This window comes from Equus quagga, chromosome 5 (genome assembly GCF_021613505.1).
Source record: "Equus quagga isolate Etosha38 chromosome 5, UCLA_HA_Equagga_1.0, whole genome shotgun sequence".
NCBI classification, from domain to species: Eukaryota; Metazoa; Chordata; class Mammalia; order Perissodactyla; family Equidae; genus Equus; species Equus quagga.
In genome coordinates, this window is record NC_060271.1 from 8,995,170 (window position 1) to 9,017,741 (window position 22,572).

At 40.6% G+C, this 22,572-nt stretch overlaps 1 protein-coding gene across 1 annotated transcript in view; it reads right to left on the reverse strand.

The window, feature by feature from the left end:
- Positions 1-22,572, reverse strand: part of ELAVL4 (ELAV like RNA binding protein 4) — an 85,582-nt gene that overhangs the window by 43,974 nt on the left and 19,036 nt on the right. The window contains exon 2 of the mRNA XM_046660146.1: positions 4,041-4,281. Within this exon, the coding sequence (XP_046516102.1) occupies positions 4,041-4,281 (241 nt within the window). The remainder of the gene's footprint in view (positions 1-4,040; positions 4,282-22,572) is intronic.

A 22,572-nucleotide genomic window follows, 5' to 3' on the forward strand; every position in this document is an offset into this window, starting at 1 on the left:
TAAAAACTACACTGCAAGGGCACACAGAGAGTGACATCAAGCAAGAATATAATTCTTTTTTATTACCATGATGCCAATAATCACACAATCTAGATAGGCCGATCAAAACTGTTTGTTGTAAAATGATTTATTTCTGGGGACTTTTCTTTTTATCCTTTCTCTATTCCTTTTGGAGAGGGGTGATATTAAGATAGACAATTATAAAATGTAATTTACCATTCCAGTGCTGCTGGCTTTAAGACATACCCCGAGCCACCTAACTCCATCTTGGCTAAGACACATATTTCTTCCCCTAAAACACTGATCAGCTAGAAACCTGGATTCAATAATGCAGTATCAAAGCCTGAAACACAAAAAGGCAACAAAATAAAAAATAAGAAACTACTTCAATTCTCTGTGGTCCATGGGATTAATATAATTTCTACCAGCGGTTTGGTGTTCTTTGCCTGAGTTTTTACGTTGCCCGAGTCCTTGCGGGCCACATGCCACTTCCCTTTCTCTCCAGCAGCAGAGGCTGCAGGTGGATGAAGGAGAAAAATAAAGGACATGGCTTCCAGTGCCATCACATGTCCACAGCTGCATACAAAAGCAACTTGGGACATGTTTTCTCTCCCTGGTACCTAGATTATCCTGATCAGTGTCCTTTCCCACTTGGAAAAAGAAAATCTACTATCTCTGAGAAGATAAGTAACAGAGATGTCCAAAATCATTGTAAGGGGATCTTAAACCTGGCCCTTTCAGTAAATTTGGCTCCACTCTGAAGGCTGAGTTGTATTCCAGAGGATGATAAATATTGTTATCTTTGCCTCCCGTTATACACAGGAGTCTTGTTTAAAGCCAGGGTGCATTAGACTGACTCTCAAGAGGGTGGCCAGCAACCACCTCTCAGAGGAACACAATGTTTCACTGGGTTAGGGGGCGAGGGTGAGGCAGGGATCTTCACTTAACACAGGCAGGGGCACCCCGCACATGCTTCCACGTGAGATCACGCTTCGGGAAACCAGGGGGTGAATCCCAGCTCCACCACCTGCTAAGAACTGTGCTGCCTGGGGAACTTCACCTCACTAAGCTTCCATGTCCTCACCTAAGAAAATGGAGGCTCTTCCCAGTGTTAAATGAAATAAGGGATGTCCAGCACTCAGAAAGGACCTGGCATAAAGTATTTGATAAATGATAGCAATTACGTCCTCAGCACCACAACCCTTACGTCCACACCCAAATTTCCTCCCTGTGTTCTCAAATGGTGAATTCATTGACAATCCACAGCCAGGAGTCAATCCAACCTACTGGCAACACCATCAACAAAGAGCCCCTCGCTCTCTCGCTCGCTCTCTCTCTTAATTTTATAAGCCAGAACCTTCTAAGGGAATCTATTACATTCTCTTAGGGAGTGGTTTGGGCTGCAAAATCTTAATCTTGAATTCTTATCTCTTTGCCACTTCCCACCCCCCCAGTCCTCCCACTGGATATCTAGAACTCCTTATAAACTTCACAGGATAGAGATGCATTGAGATCTGTAGGAGGTGTTAGAGGAAACGGGGGGACTGGGATGTTAAAAATCAGGGCAACAAAAATACCCATGATGTCATTTACCCTGACTTCTGAACCATCAGCAGCAGCCTTTCAAGTCGCCTCGTGTGATGCTTCACCTCTCCCAGCCTGTGTTATCACGGAACCCCAAATGCAGGCCTCCGAGGGTCTTCCATTAGAGCGATTCCCACTCCTTCTCCGCCTCCCCACAGCCCTATCTCTCCCTCCTTCTCTGACTTTTAGCGTAGCCAATTAAACCTGAACAACGGGTGGATGGAGGAAATATGCTGCAACTATGGAATGGTACAGCAGGGACCAGTTTCAGTGTTAATTTAAAATGCTAGAATTAATTAGGTGGTGTAAATGAAGAATTTAATAAGCACTCTTTACAACCACAAGTTCTACTTTTATTAAACACTGCTACGAAATGAGGGCAAATATCTCTGGTCTCTCTATATTTCCTTGCCTCATTCCCATAAGTTCTCTGCAAATAAAATTCTTTTTTTTTTTTGCCTGAATTTAAAAAAATGCATAATTATAAATTTATGCCTGAACTGTATTTCTGCCTTCAACCCTTAAGCTTATTCTTTAAGCTCAGATGCTACTATATGTCTCTGCTTGTGCTGGAGAGGGTGCTAAACAAACCAAAGTTGACAATTTTGGTTTTGTATACCAAATTAAAGGCTGTCTTCGAAGCTGTCACTCCTATTCAAATCCACTCGGTGAACTACCAAATTAGCATTCTTTCAGTAAAGGAATCTGCTTGTTTAAACATGTGTCTTTAGAAAACAAGGAACAACACCATGAATCAGTACTTCTCAAAAACCTCACTACAGTTCTAAGGAAACTCTTTTGAAAAGGTGATTAATAATATTCACTAATATAGCTGGCAGAGTCCCTATTTAGAAGGTAAGGCTACACCAAAAATACATTTTCTATAGAGCAGTGGGCGGAAGAATCATATGGTTAACTGGTTTTAATTTGGTTTGAATTATCATCCTATTATATAAAGATTATTCAGGAGTCTAAACATTGGCTTTCTGAGAGCATAAGCAATTCCATTAAAGGATGGATGATCAGTGCTCTGGGACAAGATCATCAAAGCCCCGGCCCTATTTGGAGAGACTTTGATAAAATTTCTGTATTCTAGCCACTCTCCTTGAAACATACTAACTTAATCTATAATAATATCCCCCAATTATTGAGAGACCGCTATGCAATAGGCATTGTGCTAGGCAGTATATATCTAGTCTCTCATTTAACCGTCACAATAAGTCCTGTGAGAATTTTACAGACAAGGAAATTTTGTTTGGAGGGGTTATGTGACTTACATTGTCAACAGTTATTTTAGTTTTTTGATGTTGCAAAGTACTTCATTTATATGGGGGACAAATTTACAAGTGAATTAGAAGAACTGGAGAATATATATAGCTACGTGTGTGCACACATATACATTGCATTCTCTGATTTAAAGTCAAGATGATGTATCTCCCTATTTTAATTATAGAGTTTCCTTTTTCTTATATAAACCAGTTGCTCACCAATTAAACTATCCAGAGAAAGGGAGACAAAAGTCAACACTCAAAAACGACAAATCCTTGAAGTTGAGAGTGAATGATTCTAGAAGTGGAGTGTCAGAGTACAGCAGCCTCACTGCTGTCATGTCATAGTCCAATATTTTTCTAAGAAAATATTCTCACTTCCAAAAAGATTACAGGGAAACTTCCCATCAAAGAATTATAGTGTCTGCATCTGGCAAACAGTAGGTCCTCAATGAATGGTGGTCAATTAGGAAAAAATCAGAACCTAAAAATCTCAAGTATTGAAGTTGTACAGGGTATTGTTTCGCTTTCAAGTAAAAAGTCTCTGACTTCTCAAAGAGTATCTTCAAAACAAACAAACAAATAAAATAAAGTAAAATACCTCAAATACAGATCTTCATTAAGCATCTCCCTCCTAGTGCAGAGTAGTTTTATTCCAGAATAATCTGCTATCCTTAGGGCCTATTTCTCCCCAGGGACAATGGGCAGTTGTGACCTCGTTCCCCAGTCCACAATGGCCCCCTTTAAAACACTGTCTCAGACACATGGGAGAACACTGGACACACACAAACCAAACGTTTGAGATGAAAGGAATAAATAGATAAAAACTAGCATGGAGTATAGAGAGGGTGGAGGGCAGAACTGAGAACTAAAGAACAAGGGGAAGGGGTGGCTGATTAAGAATAAAAGAGGATAAAACCAAAGGATTATTTAACATAAGGGAAAGCTGAGGAAGCTCCAAAATCTTCATCTGCTTCCCAGTCCTAATGATCCACAATATGGTTTTATGTAGTATACACACATGCATGAGTTTATAACTTTTGTGTACCCATGCCCTTCTTGAATGCAGGACACACGCTGTGACACTCGGATGCATCACCATGCATGTGCATTTCCACTAAGGTCTGCACATCTAATGGAACAAAGTAGCTGTGAATCCAAAGTCTAGAATATTGAAGAAGGGCATACCTGTAATTTTGTCTCTCACGAGTTTGCAGGATTCTATTTCACCAATGCTCCCAAAGAGACTCCTGAACTCCTCTTGGGTCATATTCTGGGGTAAATAGTTGACTATGAGGTTGGTTTTGCTGTCATCTGTGGCCGCCCCTGTCTGCATGGGAGAAGGACAGTTTCTATTGTTGCTGGAGGGTCCATTGCTTGTACTGGATGTCGGGCCATTTGACACCTGAGGCTCCATGGTGCTAATTATCTAAACAAAAATAAGAAGAATAAAAATAAGCCTTTTGAAATCTCAAAGACACGATTAAGTCTCTTTCAAGATTTTATTTTATTTTTTGAAAAGAAAGAGAACAAGAGAAAGCAAGATGGAGCAAAAGAGACAGGGTTGTGAACACAGCCAATTTAGAAGGATGTTTTTAACCAAAATGTTAAACTCCCCTTGCTATTTTTAGGCCAGCCCATAGATTTTGAACAGACTAGAATGCAGTGGGAACTCTCCCATTATTTTGTTAATGAAAAGCTAATTCCTGTTTTCATTACACAATCACTCTCAGAAATGTATACTTAAGCCACACCAAATTATAATTAAAATGTAAAGTAATAATCATGATTAAAATTATAGTTCCATTAAAGCTGAAAAAGCTAAATATAGAGGGCTATGCTCACAAGATCAAATACAGTACCTGTTTATTAACTATCTCATAAAGTAAAATGACATTAAATTAAGTGCGGCTGTTCCATATGGGAAGAGTTTAGGTTTTCACCGATGTTTAATCACTGATCAAACTTCAGATTTCATAAGTGCATGAGGGGAGCTACAATGTCTTCTCATGATTTTTCTCTCCAGCCATGCTGTTACTGTTTCTCCTGGACCTCTAATAAAATAAAAAACATGAAGGAAAAGTTCTCCCTAGGTCTCCACCTCAAGTCCAGCACAGACTGACGCTGTCCTCTCACACGTTACTCAAAAAGGACTTTTTCTGGAATTAAATAGTTAATTAAACAGACATTTCCAGAAATGTGTGAACTGTTCCAGGCAGCATGCATGGCAATAAAGAGATGAATAAGTCTTAGTCTCTACTTTCAAGGAGCTTATAGTCTACAGGGGACACAGACAAGCAAACAGCTTACAACAGGATAACAGGCATGTAGTGCAGGGGCAATTAAACCTGCTTATAGGATATGGAGATTTGGGGAAAGTACTGAGAAGATGATGCTAGAATAAGGTTTTATATGGAAAATGGGTTTAAGCTCATGGAGTCAGGTCATGAAGATGCCCTGTATAGTATGACAAACATGGAGAATCACAAAAGTGCACAACCAGAAGGCACGTAGGGCAATAAAATCTAGTTCAAAACTCTCATGTTTGAGATGAATTCCAGAGACATTCAACAACTTCTTTGCCATCACAGGAAAGTGGGGCAGAGTCTGGGCCTGTACCCAGTTTTCCTGACCCCAAATGCAGCTTATCTGTCCCATTTTTCCATTCTTTCCTAACACCACCCCTTACTCGTCCTTCAGGATATGGCTAAGTCTCCTCTGAAATTGATCAACTCCCTGGAAATGGAATCATGTTCTCCATTTCACTAGCTGTGTGACCTTGGGTAAGAGACAAACTCTAGGAGTCTGTTTTCCTCATTTCAAAAATGGGAACAATGTCACCTGCCTTAAAAGATGGTAAAAAGGATCTGGTGACATGATGTATGTAAAGCACCTGAATAGTGGTGGCAACATATCCACAACCATTGACATTTATTAAAGTCACTCTGATGCCAATCACCTGATGTGACGTCTCTGACTGACTCCTCACGAGAAGGCAATGAAGCACATTCTAATATCCTCTACATTTTAGAGATGAGGAAATCAAGGCTTAATAGACATCATCTGATAGCTAGTAGCTTCCATTATTATAACTATTTGGCTGCTCAGAGAATTTTTGGGGGATAAGCATTTTTATATAATATACATGTAGTAAAGTGTACAGATCTTAAGGGTACAACTCAAGGAATGTTTACAAAGTGAACACAACTCACACTTGAGTAACAACCTTTCAGACCATGATATAGAACATGACTAGCCCCCCAGAAGTCTGTCTCATGTCCCCACCTTCTCACACCACACCAAAGGTAACTTCTTCTGACTTCTGATCCATAGATTTATCTGTTTTTCAATTTATGTACATGGAATCACACAATACACACTATTTTATGTCTTTTCACACATTATGTCTGGGTATCATCCATGTTGTTAGATGTGGTGGTAGGTGGTTGTTCTCCACTGCTGTGGAAAATTCCATTGTTTGAAAATATCACATGTTATTTCTCTCTTCTACTGTGGATGAACATGTGGGTTGTTTCTAGTGTTTAACTATTATAGATAATGCTGCTCTGAGCATTACGTACATGTCTTCTGGTGTACATACACACATATTTCTATTGGGAATGTTCCTGAGAGTCTATTTGTGGGTCATAGGGTATACGTATGGTCAGCTTTGGGAGAGACCGTCAATGGTTTTTCTAACTGGCTGTTATCAATCTGCACTCCCACCAGCAGAGAACGAAAGTTTCTGTTGCGGCACATCCTCATCAACATTCAGAGACTGACTTTGTTTTTCGCTTATTTTCTCATCTAAAGCAGAGTAGTACAGTAAAAATGGAAGGAGTTTTTTTTAATCAAGGCTGACTTAGAATTCTAGTTCTACCACTTATTAGCTGCGTGATCTCAGGCAGGTTACTTTAAGACTCAGTCTCAGTTTCCTCTTTGTAAACTGGAATAAAGCCTATCACGCAGGGTTATCTTTAGAATGAGAGAGCATACATATTTGTTATATATATTACTATATGTTAATATATTTATTAAATGCCCAGAACATAAAATGCCTAAGGGCGTCATACCTATTATTTCTCCTCACACCCTACATAGGTGTTACTCTAATTGTTTCCTCTGATGATCACAAATGAGAAATGAAACCAAAAAAAAAAGTCTCAAGAGAAGTCACATAAATAAGGCAGATGGAGGAAGGTGGGGAGCTTCTAAGATTCTTTACCGTCATGTAAGTAACTTAAGTGGCTCCACTTATCACATCACCAGAACTTTCTTCTTGGCTTCAGGTCAACAGCGGGATTCTGGAAGGCTGGTCCAGACAGCAAGGAGAAAGCAAAGAGCTTCTGAGAAAAATCTTAAGCAAGCTCTCCTCAGCACTGACAGAAATTGCACCCAGCAAAGTGTATTCAGCTGCTCTGCCCTGAGGCAAGGGTCCAGGAAAAAGGAGGGAGATGTGCCCAGGGGAGGGGGTCATGCTAATAGCGATGATGCTGCAGAGCATCATCACAGCTCCAGGCTGGGAGGCAGGTTTCTGCTCTGCCGAGCCATCGGCCTCCGGGGTCTGTGCAGTGCCTCCTTGCCATGTCGTCTCACTGCCTCACTGAGTCAGGTGTCCAGGCAACAAACACAAGGAGCACTGCCAAGTCAATAAGGAACTTGAAAACTAGAATTTATCCAATTCAGGAGGCTCAGCTAGCAGAACCACAGAGCTGCCCAACTACTACATTTTGATTTAATAGCAAAAAAGCCAGTCCCACAATCTATAGAACACCTTCCCTGCTCTCCACCTTTCTCAGGTGACCCTTCTCACATCTTCCCCACAAACACCTAGAAAACATCCAGCACTGAGGCAGCTTTTTGGGTGCTAATGATGGAGTACGAAGAAAAACATAAGTCATACCTAAGCATGCTGAAATTCTGTGGGAACAAGACTGTTAAAGGTCACCTGATAGCCAGGTTCATCTTTTGTTTCAGATACACATGAAAGCCAGGCCTTGTCCACACGAACATCTCACAGGTCTCCCTGCTCCACAAAGGCTTAGGAAGTATCAAGCCTGCAGCAAAGTAAGTTCAGTTCCCTAATCAGCTTTCTGGATCTCCTTACATCCTATGTGGATTTCCTAATTTATGTTGACTCCTGGAGTTGAGCCCTACCTGCAGACCAGACAACCCTAATTGGGTCCAAACCTTCAAAAAGGAGCCATGAGATGTAATGTTCAGTCCTGAGCTGCTTCAACTGACTAAACCTATAAATTAGGTCAAGTCATTTTCGTCTGATGGAGACAGAGCTCTCTTTGCTCTGTGCACACACTACACAGTTATCCTTTTGAGTATTCAGAAAGAAATGATGAAGAAACACACATGCACACACATACAACTTTCTCAATAAAAATGTACAGTCTGAAAGCTGAGAAACACTTGCAAATGTGCTAATATACATCACGTAATAAGACCCCTCACTGGTCTTAATGATGCATCCCAGGATGCCAGACAGGCTTAAAAAAAGAATCAGAAACGTAAAATGTCAGAATCATATGACACACAAGTGAACCAAGAGGATTTTAAAACATGACTTGGAAAATAAGACAGGTTGCCAAGATATAGATACTGAACCCAAGAACATGAAACTACAGCATTTTAAGGTTACATGATAGATCTTAACAAGAGGACATCTTTAATCTCTACTTGGGAATCAGACCAGAGGTAAACGTGTGTTGGTGAGAAGCATATCCTCCAATAAGGGCAGAGACCCGCTCGGCAAAATCAGAACACTTGCTTCCCCAGGCTAAGGCTTTAATATTCTAACAGCACAATTTTCATTGCAAATAAATATATCAGTTACTCAAGTTTGCATATGTACTTTAATGAAACATTGTGTGTGGGTCTCACAGCCAGCTTTGCAGCTGACCAGGTTCCAAACCCCTGACTTGCCCTCCTTTCCTCTTCCAAACGGCAATGAGGAACAGGGTTACAGCCTGCAACCAGGATAGAGCATTGAGGAGGTTCAGTTGACTTCAAACTCTAATGGTTGTACAAAGCACTGCATTAAATCTTTTATGTTCCTGTGATATATTTTAAGAAACATTATACAGGCAGAAAATTTCAGGGATAAACTATTAAAGCAGAGCACAATAATGTAGGCACTCAAATCCTGTCATTGTAAATGTCGATGGTTTGAATGACTAATTACTCACACTCAACGCATTAACCTCCCCCCTCCCACTACTCTTTTCTGCAAAATATACAACAAAAGCAAGAGGAAAGGCCTCAGACACGCAGCTGCTGGATCATCACTCAGGGTCGTTTATTTCTGTGGAGGGGAGGTAAGAAGCGGAGGCTGGGTCAGCCTCTTTCTCAGGGTGCTCCTGAAGAAAAGAGCCAATCCTCTCTGCCCTTCGTGGCATCTCCCTAGTCACAATCCTGAGTCCTTCCCACTGGTCTAACTACCTGTTCAATCGCATGTCTCACTCTCATCCACCCAAGGTATCTGTAACACTACTTCCTAGATATGCCAGGTTATACTCACATAGAAAAGGGTTTGTTTCCATCATGGCTAGATCTCTAGGTATGTTAGACAAACAGAGATGGAGCCCTGGCATGCCAGACACTGTGCTAGGCCCTGGGGATACAGAGATAATAAAGACAAAGAGCTGGCCTTCACTGGCCCACAGTGTGGATGCATGACAGATATGAGAGAACATTAGGGACCACAGAGCCCAACCCCATAATTTCAATGATGCGGAAACTGAGGACCAGAAAAGGGGAAATGACTTGCCCAAGGTCACACTGCTGGTTAGAGACAGAGATGGGACTTGAGCCCAGGTCTACAGATTACCTCACTTGAGTACTCTTGTGACAATGCGGATGTGGCCATTTGAGAGAGGGTTTACTTCTCCTTCTGTTCAGGGAGGGAGTGAGGGGTGGTCATATCACAGAAATGTACTTGAATAGAGGTGTGGAGATGTGTCTACCTCCATACTTTTCTGAGTATAGCACTGTACAGTTCACAAAAAATGGGACCTGAACTCTGAGCTCTGTGGCACAGAAACCACATCTGTTTTGTTTATTATAGTATCTCTTACATGTGGAACAGGGCCTGACAACTGGTGGGTTCTAGATAAAGGACTACGGAATGAATGAATGTCCTTGCATGTCTAATAGTGTTCACTATATCCCTCAAACAACCCTGCGAAGTACAAGCCAACAAGGTATTAATGTCATCCCCATTTTATGTATAACAAAAGAGGACAGAACACTTATTGAGTACCTATTATATGCAAGGCGTACATTTACATATTATTTTGAATGCAGATTTAAGATGCACTCATTCATGTAGGAGGGCTGAATCTTTGGCTGATATGGACCCACCTAGAGAATCTGTTAAATGCCTTTGCTCTTTCTCCCTAGAAAAATGTACACACACAACATTTTACATAAACTAAAGCCTATCTTTCGTCTCCAGATTGAAATCCTCCAATTGATTCTGAGAGTAGCAATATAATCAGAGGGCAAAAACTTCCCTTCCTTCCCAAATCACTCTTTTCATATAATTTCTTGCTCTCAGAATTCATTCATTCATTAACCAAACAAATATTTATTGCTGAAGGGTTCACATGTCAGAGGAGAGAGCATACACATCCCGTGGTCAGAAAGTCCTTTAAGTGTATTAAGCAAGACTATTCTAAAAACATACTTAAGGCCTCCTTTAATATTTCTTCCATCAGTTTATGAATTCCTAACAGCTCCCTCTGTCTCCCACTCTTCACAGGCTTTCTTTCCTTTGCTCAAGTTTGGGAGAAGTCAGGCTAGAGTTATAGGGCTGGTCCTCCTCACAACTGAGGACAGGCATTGTCCTGGGCCCCAGAGAGTCACATCAGAGGTCCTACCAAAGCCCCCTCACTAATCCGGTCAGCCACACCACACCATGATGTGGCCTCAGCTCCAATATTTTCCATAAAAATGGCAGCCTGACAATCAAGTGTATGGTCTTGCATCTACATATCTAAACCTGGTTTACACTTTCAGGATTTACTTTATGACGCAAATAAAAGGTTACAACTTTACATTACAGGAACCTGCGCTAATGCAGAACTCACTAGTGTCATTCACCATCCAAGAGCCCAGGGCAGGGCCCTTGTGCTTCCATCACAGGGCAGTCCTCAGCTTCTGTTTTTCAGGCAAAAGGATCAAGAGAAAAGAACCTAAGAAGGTCACAGGAATATGACAGTTCTTTTCCAAATATTCTCCCCTCTACTTTCAGCACTGTTCAAATGTCAGCATTCCTGGAAACTAGAAAGATGCTAAAGGAATGTACTGATTACAAACATTTCTCAGGTGTGTGCATCTGCGACACATAAATGTATTTTATTAAATATTTTAAGGAGTATTTAAAGGTATCTTCTTTTACTATGTTGGAAGGACTTTTGAAAATTTATGTATAAAGGCTAACCCTTATGTAAGAGAACAAGTGCTCCCAGGAGCTTGAAGAATAATGTTTACCAAGGGCAGTCACTGAATCCAACGATTAAAGAAACAGCTTTAAATTATTCATGAGAACAAAAATAAAAGTCCTAATTCTCTTTGTAGGCATTTCCCACTTAACCCTCATGAAATTCTGACACACAGTATGTTAGACTCTGGTGGAGCAGCCCAGACTACCGCATCTCACCTGCCTTTCAAAAGCCTGAAAAACAAATCCCCAAAGTTAGAAAATTACACAGCAGGCTCTGTGCTCCTGAGGACAGATACGATTTTCAGGAATAATTCCTCTCTTCTCTTCTTGCTCCTTGAAAGATCCTAAAAATGTCCTTCCACTCCCTAATTTCATATTTCCTTAAAGGTTCGTCCATCAACTCATAAAATCCATACTCTCCCTTCCTTTTCAAGAGGCTTTAATTTCCTCAAGTCCCTTCAGATTAATATTCTTTTCTAAATGCAATGCTTTCCCGGTTATGATTCAACTGGGAAGGAGATACACATTATTAACGGGGCCCAAGAGGAGGGGCTGTGATTGATGACCCGATCACTCTCGGAAAAGAGAATTGGGGAATATCCACACCCACTACCTCCCCCGCACCACAAGCAAATTACAGGTGAGGACTCACAGAGGCCCGTGCACCAGGGGAAGCTGGCTGAAGACTACACTCATGTCCCCCAAAACCATTTGTACCAAGTTTCTGTAGATTCTGCTGTTAGAGAACTAGAAAACTCCAGAAAAAAAATCTTTTATTCCAACTGGGGAAAAACATGCTGACAGTTTAATAATACCTTTGGGCAGATGCACAAATAACCTGAAAGACCTATTTACTCTAGGAAGTTATGTGGTGATAAATTCTCGGCATATCCTTAAAACAAGTGTATTCAATTCAATACAAGTTATTGAATGCTATTATAGACCAAGGCATTGTTCTAGGAATTGGGGAAACAAAAATAATTTGGTCCCTGCCCTTAGAGGATTCAAGTTGGGAGGATGGAAGAGGAGGACAGGTAAACAAATAACTAATTAAAATCACTTGTATGCACCCCTTTTCTTTTAAGCAATTCCCTCCAGAGTTTCTCCGATGACTCCCCCTCCTCACCAAAAGCACATAAATGAAATACACACAGACTAGTCTGACGGCGTTCTGATACGGAACTGACAGTCCTGTTTCCAGTCTAAATGCTTTTACGTCCTAAACAAATGTCTGTCTGTAACACTGAGGTAAGCTTGCAGCACACCTCCTTTGAAACAGCGCCTTCTTCACTGGAGACGACCACCGGGCATGCCAAAAGTACGCTCGGGGTGGGAGCAGGGCTTTTAAAGAATCAGCAGCCACCAGAGAGAACAAGAAGCATTAATACTTAAAACAGCAGGGCCAGCCTGGATATGAAAAGCATAATCAAAATTTAATTTCTCTTAGGCATTATTCTCAAATTCACAGAAATCCAAGTTTATAATCTTCTTCCCCAGATACATCACACACATTTCTCCTCCTAAATAAATACCGGCCTTCTTTATATCTTACAGTGTTTCTTCAGGGCTTCACTTTGGGCCTACGATGATTTCCTGGCGTGCCCATCCCGGGGCAGTCCTGGTAAAACCCCTGGGTGTTTGGTTTTAACAGACTTTTACAGCAAACTCTCCAGAGCTGAGGGATGGTTTTATCATCTAGTTCATTATAAAGACGAGGAAACCTTTCCTTCACCACCATCCCCTCAATTCAGTCCTCTTTTCCAAAATGGCCAATTAAATACAATCTCAAACTTTCAATAAGCTTTCTTTGTTAAAGGCATATTTGAAAATGACAAGATTTTATTTTAATATAAATACAATTTTGTGGGCAAGCTCTCAGGCTTCCTGTAAAATATTAACTCCAATAAAAAAATCAGTTGGAAAACAATTCCTTTCCCATCCTACCCCCTAAGCCCAACTCTGAATGTTTAATGTGGGCAAAATAACCAAAACGCCTAATAATAAGCTACAGATACCTGTTGGGATGGGAACCAGTTGTGATGGTAAATACATTATTTTCATCTTCCATACAAAGAACATTAATGAATCATTTGTAAAACTGCCCACACTTATTAAGTCAGATTTATCTTCTGATTAAATGCATAAACAACAGCCAATGGCACAGTTCATGTAAACATAAATATTGTATACTTATAAAATGCCTGGCTAGTGGTTCAAAGTGTGAGCAAACTCACTGAGATTCAGCTGTAAAAAAGTGTGTTATTCTGTATCTGTATCATGGATATAGCATCGGGTCACATCTGTGAATTTAAGTTTTATGCACACTCTGATTAAATTCTTCAGAAATCTACATAAAAGTATTTTTTATTTTGAAAATTAACACTTGTTTTCTTAACACAGCTGGGGTGGAAAGAGGGAAGAGAGTGAAAGGGAGCAGACGGAGTTAGTATCTAGAAAAATCTGCACAGAGCAACCTTCTCTTTGTTCGAGGAATTGCATCAGGCCAATGGCTTTTCCAATTGTGCAATTCAAAGGAGAGAGATTATTTGGGGTTATTCGGAAGCTAAAGATACTGAGTAAACAAAATGGTTCTTAGAACCTCAAAGTATATATAAGCGGCCATGGTAAATTAGACCCATGGACAATTCACACAGAACAATTCACACATGAACAATCTACATGTTCATTAGCGAAAAGATCCTGAACATCATTCTGATAGTGTAGTTCCAAACTTGAAAATTACTTTATCACATTCAAAATTTTATTTTTAGTTTCCTCCTTCACTCACTTCCTTCCTTTTTTTTTTAAATAAGGAAGAAACATTAGAAAAAAACGACCTCATGGCCTGATAAGAGGACTTTATCCTTCAAACTATGACTACCATTCCTCCTGGACACCCTCTGAGAAGGCAGATGGGCGCAAGTAAAATTGAACTCTCCCCAGTCAGTGCTGGTGAGAAGGCAGGCCTGGGCTGGGAGAAGTGTGTCTTTGAATTATTTGTGGACAAGATGTTTACAGAGAACATAGAGATTCAAGGTTTGCAACTGTCAAGCTTTAAGGTGCCATGAAATAGTCTCGCTCATCACTGTTGGTGGAAATAGAAATTGACACAACCTTTCTAAACTTATGTTCATATTCTTGGACCCAATGATCCATTCTGAAGCTCAGAAAAGAAGCCAAAATACTGTAGAGCGAAAGTATGCACAGTAGGGTATATTAAGAAAAGTGTATCTAGATGAGTGAAAAAATAGAAACAACCTATGGGCCCAACAAGGGGATAGTTTTATGATACAGTATTCTGCAACTGTTAAAATTATGTTTATAATGGGTGTTTATAACATGAGAAAATGTGTATGATCAATGTAGAAAAAAGTGAAATAAAAAATTGATTATCTCAATTATATAAACATGCAGAGAGTAGGAGGGACAAATAAAAATGCTAACAATAACGGTAGAATTATAGTGATTGTTACACTTGTCTCTATCTTTATTTTCCAAGGTTTTTGTTTCACAATGAAAATACACCAGTTTTATAACCTGAAAGGAAGTTTTTTAAAAAAGAAAGAAAATGTCAAATCCGTCAAACCAGTTTGGAGCCACTGTATTAAAAATGATTCCATTTCCTTCCCAGAGCCGTCCTGCAGGATCTCTCCTTGGCCAGACTCTGTTTGTTCTACATTAGAGGACACACGGGAGCCCAAAGGAATAAAAATCGCATTTCTTGAAACAGTCTCTGATTCGGTCTCCCCTTCACCTAAATCACTGTGTATTAGCAAGGTTACAGGCTAAGTGTGCCTCACTGCCTGGCAGCAACCTTCACGAGGACAGCATGGAGAGAAGATGATTTATAAGAAAACCATTCCCTGGATCAGAGAGTGAAAGCTACTGATCCATTCTAAAAGCTCCTGCTGACAAACTCCGATATTATGAACATTCTGCACTTGGACAAAAGCTCCCACTTTTCTTAATTGCATGGTTTGAGCAGGAGCCTGCTTTCAGGATCTGCCTAATCACACAACAGCCATTTATTTTCCCAACTGCAGCTGCCAAAATTTCCCTGATCTCTGTGCTGTGCTCCATCTTCAAGGACATCTTGTGAATGTATGACACTGTCAAGCAGCATTCCACGCCAGGCTTTTTAAGGTTCTCTCTCTCTTTCCCGCATACGGAGATCCTCCTAATACATATTTATTAAAAATCTCATGAACAAGAAACAAAGTGGAGAGGCAAAAAAAAAAAAAAAAAAAAATCACAAATACCAAGTATCAGAATATTTCTGTATGCTTTGAGGCAAATACTTTATTACGACAATGAACCACTAATATTCTCTGCCCTCTGTGTGTGTGATGGGTTTGCTTTTGTTTCATGGACTCTGCGTCTTGTAATTCATCGGGTCTCCTCACTGTAATATTACTCAGAAAATGAGAGCCCAATCTGTAGCCCTCTCTGTATAAACAAAGAGCATAGGACCTCACTGCAAACTTTTGATTTTTTTAAACACAAATTTTGGACCTGAATTTACCTGATTTTTTTCTTATTTTTCCTTCATCTCAATTTGCTCATTGTTCTATTTTTAAAAATATCCTACTATATGAATTTTTGTGATTTGCCTCATAACAACAGAGAGTTTTGGATTAGAATAGAGAATAAATAAGTTGATATTTCTGTCTTCACAAATAAGCTTGTCTTTTTCAAAATACGTTTTTGAAAATCTCACCAACGCATACTAATTGGGCAAGAGCCAAATTAGCATTTTAAAAATTCAGAAATAGTAAGACTTTTTAAATCACACTATAAAATTTCAAAATTATTGGCTTTATACTAAAACTCAAGCTGCATAATATATAATTCTCAGGACTAATTTAATACATCCCTAAGAATAATTTGGATATGATACATGCATATACACCATGGGTGACCCTGCTAGTATTTGAAATACCGGTGGCTTAGCTTTCAGCATCACAGCCACCACAGTATGACAACTGACAGATCGTGGTGTGGTTCCCTGACCTGGAAACGAACCCAGGCCGTGGCAATGAATCTTAACCACTAGACCACCAGGGCTGGCTGTATATACATTAAGGGATGGAAGAGTTTACCTCTTAGAGCAGGGTAATCATGTCCTTTGAAATCACAGATACAAAGTAAATTTGCTTGGCAAACTCTTCCAACTCTCGATACAGTCTTTTTATTCCAGAAATTTACCTTTTAAAAAAGTGAAAGGCTAACAAATATTCAGAACCAGCTGTTGTCAAGTTAGTGCAATCTAAAATTTCTTTAGTTACAGGCATATTTTAAAGCAAGTTATAAGTCACAATTTAATAATGATAATATAATGCTTCATTTGAACAGCTCTTTCTCACAAGTGAAATTAGCTCTTCAAAGAAGAAAAGTAGTATAAAGGAACAAAAGCCAAGCTAACTTCCTTAACAGTAATGAGTTCCGTCAGTGGTCCAGAAACCATTACGTTAAATGCCAGGGATGCGAAGGAGAGAAAAGGGGTTCCTGCCTTCAAGGAAGTTAATAAATAAGTAAATAAGTAATTACATATAATGTCATAAATGCGGTAATGGAGAAGTTTATACAAAGTGCCTAGCAAAATCCCTGCCCAGAACATGGGAAAGGCTCAATAAATGGCGATTCTGTGATAATGCTGATTAAAAACCTTTGGGTAACACATAAAAATGTTTAGGCAAGCAATTACCATTAACTCCTTCCAATACTACCAACAGTTAGCACAGAATAAATGATGAGAGGTGTCTTCTTGTACATTACTTCACTTAATTCTCCCACAATTTGGGGGGTAATTTTTGCCATTCCTCCCATTTACAGTTGAGGAAACTGAGGCTTGAAGAAGTGAAGTCACTCTACATATGTTGGTGAAATGACGCCTCAGGCAGAGTCCAGTGTCACTCGGCAAGAACTATAACTTGAACTCAAGTCTGAGACCAAATTCTAAGCCCTTTCCTAAACCTCCAAGTCATGAAAGAATTCCTGTCACCATAAAATGCAACCCAGGAGAGTCTTAGGGAAAGTAAATGATCTAATCCAATTAAAACCATTCTTGGCTGTGTACCTGGTATTAGTCAGTAAATACTGCCGAATAAATGGATGTTACAAGACGGATCTTAATTCAAAATTCTACATGGTGTAATGGAAAGAGCACAGGGTTGGTGTTGATTTGATCTGGGTTTGAAAATCACTCCTGCCTTGACCTTGGTTTAGATATTTAAGGTTGTCTGAGGTGCAATTTAAATTTACTCATCTGAAAAATGCGGACAATTCTTCTATCTGCCTTGCAGGGCTGCTGTGAAGATTAAAAATAACAAATTTAAGGCATCTGGCTCAGCGCTCAGCACACAGTAAGCACTCAATACATGTTCATTCCCCTTGTCCAAAATGTAGAATTCTAAAAACATGTGCCAATTAAAATGTGTTGCAGGTGGCAAAGTTGACTAATCTAAAAGCTGGTAAGATTTATCCTTGGAATTTAATTTCTGAAATAGAAAAGAATACTTAAAAATGTTACTACTCATCACCTATGTCAACAGCTACTTCCTTCATCTTCAAAATGCTTCACACACGTTAACTAATACGTTCTCACAATAATATCAGTCAGGAAAAACACAAAGCAAAGGGGGAGGGATTGAGTGAACTTTAAAAAATGAGTAACGAAAGCACCATCTTTAACACTTACAAACACAATTTCTGGAACACTTTGCCATTTTAAGAAACCCTCTGTGAATGGGTTAAAGTCAGATACTTCAAATGTAATAAGCGCAGTCATTAGGGTTTCTGATTTCATGAAAGGAAAACCTTCTCATTTTCATGGGAAATTTCAGGAAATGGGCACAGTGCTCTGTAGACTGAGGGCAGAGGGCATTTCTGGCTTTCCACGTGGACCTGCTCAGGGTGAAAGAGCAGGCGTTGCTCTCGGTCCACTCTCCACTTGGACTGCTCTTTCTTCCTGTTGACCCCAAGGAGCAGCTACACTGACCAAATGCAGGATTTTCCAGGGCACCGTCAGAAAGGTGTGGAGGGAAGTGCAGAGATAACACAGCAAGTGTTATCTCCACGCAGAAATGGGACAAACCCTTAAAAAGCCACTGCAAAGAATTCATTAAATCACATGGTAGTCTCAGGGGATTTTGTCAGCACATTCACACCCAACACCCCGTTTAATCTTCACGAAGACCCTGAGAGATGGGTGGGATTCGGAGCCCCCTCCTCCATCACTTGCATTTTACAGGGGAGCAACCTAAGAGTTCAGGAGGAAACGGGGCAGAGTGACTAGCCTGTTCACAAAGTACAGAGTTGGGATCTGAACTGACATCCTCCCATCATTGACTCCCATCTTCCTCCTTTACCCACCCAAACCTCCGTAAGCCCAGGAAAGCACAATTAGGCAATATCCTTCTGCAGCGAGAAATGGCAAACCTGAACATGCTGTGTTCTCTCCATGCCACACTCTGCACAATCACTCCTGCTGGCCTGGAAAGCCCTACTCTCTCATCCTAAGGCCTAATACGCTTTCCCCAACCCACATCGCAGCTCCCACCTCTATTGTACACACTTCCACCATAGACATTAACCACACAGCGTGGAGACTCTCCATCTTCCTGTCTCCATCGCTGGACCATGAGCTCCTTGAGGATGGGGACTGTTTGATTCATTTGTCATCTCAGGCACCAGCGCAGAGCTCCAGGTTTTGTTGGCAGCATAAATGAATGACTGATGACTCTCTAGGGCCTCACGTGCTCTCCATAGCTAAATCTGCTTTCTTGCTCAATGTTCTCCACCACCCTGCTCTCATTATAAACCTCTCCTGTATCTCTCCTCTTCAAAATCAATTTAAAAATAGAAGCACTTTCATCTTTCAATGCTATATTGCTGTTATCATCTCCCTCAACTTCTCCCAAACTGTCCCCAAAGACTGTACTTTTAAGGCCAGGGGCCTTCCATTTTCTGGGTAAGGCCATCTTTATAGCCTCTGTTTCTGCACTCCCACGTTCCTTCCACCTTTGATCTCCTCTGTTTCAGGCCTAAACTCATATTCCATTTTCACTTTGGGTCTGAATCTGGCTAAAGTCTGGAGGTTAAAAGCCTCACAGAATTTCCACCTGCGAGAGTTTCTCCAAGTCACACAAGCCAAAGCCAAAGCCAATGAGGACTCTTAAGAGTTTGCTGCAGCAGCTCTCCCGCCTAGATATGCCTGGTATGTTATTTTTTTTTTTTTTAACAAATGAGTGAATAAATTATTATGTAATTACTTCTACATCCATTCAATTCAAATCATTTCAAACACTTATTAAATATCTTTTGCATAGTATAATGGTTAGGAACACAGGCACTTTTGCCTGACTGCCTAGGTTCAAATCCCTGTTCAGCTGTGTGACCTTGGGCATGTTACTTAACCGTTCTATGTCTCAGCTTTCTCAGTGTTGATAAGGATTCATAGGAGTGTGGCAAAGATTAAATGTATGATTATTGTTAGATAACTGAGTTCCGCGGCATTTGATCCCTGCCTTCTAGGAATTCAGTGCTGGGGGCTTAGTAGACAGATCTGTAAACAAAGTTCCAAAATGCAATAAGGCAAGTGCCATAATCTGAACGCCTCCTGCAGCATGTCCCTTCCACATCTTTGCCTATGTGTTCCCCCTTCTCCCACTGAAATGTTTCTTTCATGACCATCTAAATAACTCTGCCATTTTGCAAAACTCAGTTGGAGCCCACTTCCCTGACCCGGGCACCTCCTCTCGCTCCTCTGTGTGGCACTCACCACTCTGCATCCAATCACCTTTTATCTGCCTGTCTCCCCACTGACTGGGAGCTCCCTGAGTAGGACCTGAATTTTCGCTGACTTCTTGCATGCAATACACAGAAAGAATTCAACCAAAGCCTGCTGAATGAATCAGTGATGAGAGGCAGGTGCAGCGTGCTAGGAGAGTTCAGAGGGAGGGAACATGGGGACACTGGAGGAGACTTCCTTCTTCCCAACCTGCCAGGCTCCACAGTGTGCTGAGAAAACCGTAAGAGGAATGTGTGGTTCTACATTTTTAAGTCCTTTTCTTCAGCCCTTTCTTCACACTTCCTGCTCTGTTTATTTTAGATAAGTGTAGGCATCAAGATCAAAACAAATGTGAACTAGAGGCTAAAGGGGTCAAATAAATTCTTGGAGAACCACAACACTAACATGCCACTAACCACAAGAGGAAGAAAATATTTAGGGCTTCATCCAGTGCTCTGCACAAAGGTGTGCTGCCGAATGCTTGCACAACTATTCTTCTACTTTTTTTTTTTCCTGCTTTATCTCCCAACGCCCCCCGCCCTCCACAAGCACACAGTTGTATATCTTAGTTGCCAGTCCTTCTAGTTGTGGGGCTTCTACTCTTAAAAGCGTTTGATGGAGTGGGTATGTTTTCCTTGTTTTTTTTTTTTTTTAAAGTAATTTTAAGTTTACACATTGTTAATGAAAATAAAGGAGCTTTGGGATGTGAATCTGTATCTTTCTTTCTTTTTTTATCTTAGGATTTTAATAGAATTTTATTTAATAGTATACACAAATGAAGAGAAGAGAGAAAAATACATAAAGGTTTATATCTATATTTTAAAACTATGTTTTCCAGTTGTTCACACTGGAGCATCAAGTAGGTTTATTTAAAATTCCAGTTAGCAGAGGAGCCCTTGCCTGAACACTTTTTTTTTGGTGAGGAAGATTGTCCCTAAGCTAACATCTGTGCCAATCTTCCTCTATTTTGTATGTGGGATGTGGCCACGGCATGGCTTGATGAGTGGTGTGTAGATCCGTGCCCAGGATCCGAACCTGCAAACCCCAGGCTGCCGAAGTGGAGCATGTGAACCTAACCAGTACACCACCAGGCTGGCCCTTGCCTGAACACCTTTGATCTATGAAAATACACATTCAAAAGTAAGTACTCTAACTCAAAAGTAGAAAGTAGCAGACTTGAGAACTGAACTCAGGATTTCAGACTCCAAAGCCCTCTTACCAAGCACCTTTATTCACAGAGCCTCGGGCCTCTAAGAGCCTGGGACTCCAAGAGGATGGAGCCCACCCACACAGCTTTGTGACACAGACTGGCTGTTCTACTCTCTAATGTACGGATTTGGAGCAAATCAAATCTTATCTTCCTCTGGCATCCACAATCCTTTCTGGGATGATATATCCTCAGTTTTGAGATTATCTGCTCTCCTTTTTGAAGGTTATGTAATGGGAAGTAGCTCATATATTTTAGTCTAAATCTTCTCTTCCTATTAGCCTTGCATTAAATGACCAATATTTAAAATGCACGCCCTAGGGGGACTGAACTATTTTTTAAAATTCTTCTTTATTAAATGCCTATTGTGTACCAGGCCCTGAACCAGGCTCTTCAAATATGCTAACAATTAATCCTCTATACAAGCCTACAAAGAAGGTATTTTTGGCTCCATTTTACAGACAATGAAACTGAGGCTCAGATAAGTTAGTGACTTTACCAAGGTCCCACCAGAGGTAAGTGGGGAATGAAAAACCCTTGATTTCTCTGACTCCAAAGTCCATGCTCTTAACCAATAGAATACTCTTATAGAAATGAAGAATCTGATGATAATGCCAATGGCTACTACACTTTCTAGGTCCAGGTTCCCACAAAGAGCTAGCGGGAGATCTTATAACATTCCTTGACCAAACATCCCTCTGACCCTGTCCTTAACTGAATGACTGGTCAAACCTTCCTTCTGACTTTCTTGAGACATTTATCCCATTTCTCAGCCTCACCTAAGGGAAGCAGAGTGGGGCGTCTCCCTCATAGACTGAGGACCCCTGGCCTATTTATCAGTTCTCTATGTTGGGTTTTCCTGAGGCCCAGACCCTTCAACCCAATCATTTAATTTCCTGCTACTCCAGGGATGACCACCCCACATGGAGTACAGCTTGGGCAAGCCTGTCACCCCAAGGTCAGCCGCTGGACTTATGAAGCCCAGCCTTTCAGAAAAGGGCACTGACTGCCCCAGCTCATCAAGCAGAAGCAAGACATTGGCTAAACCATCGTGGCTTCATTGTATGTTCACAAACAAGTAGTCATTAGTGCCGCTCTCCAACCCATTATCTCATTCTATTGTTTAAAGAGCATTTCATTATGTGAAATTATACAATACCACACAATATATATCTATTAATACCTACTTTACTTACTTACTCTACTGTCTTCCTTCCCCTTGTAAAATGAAAGCTTCACGAGGGCAGGGACTTGTCTTAGTCACTGCTGT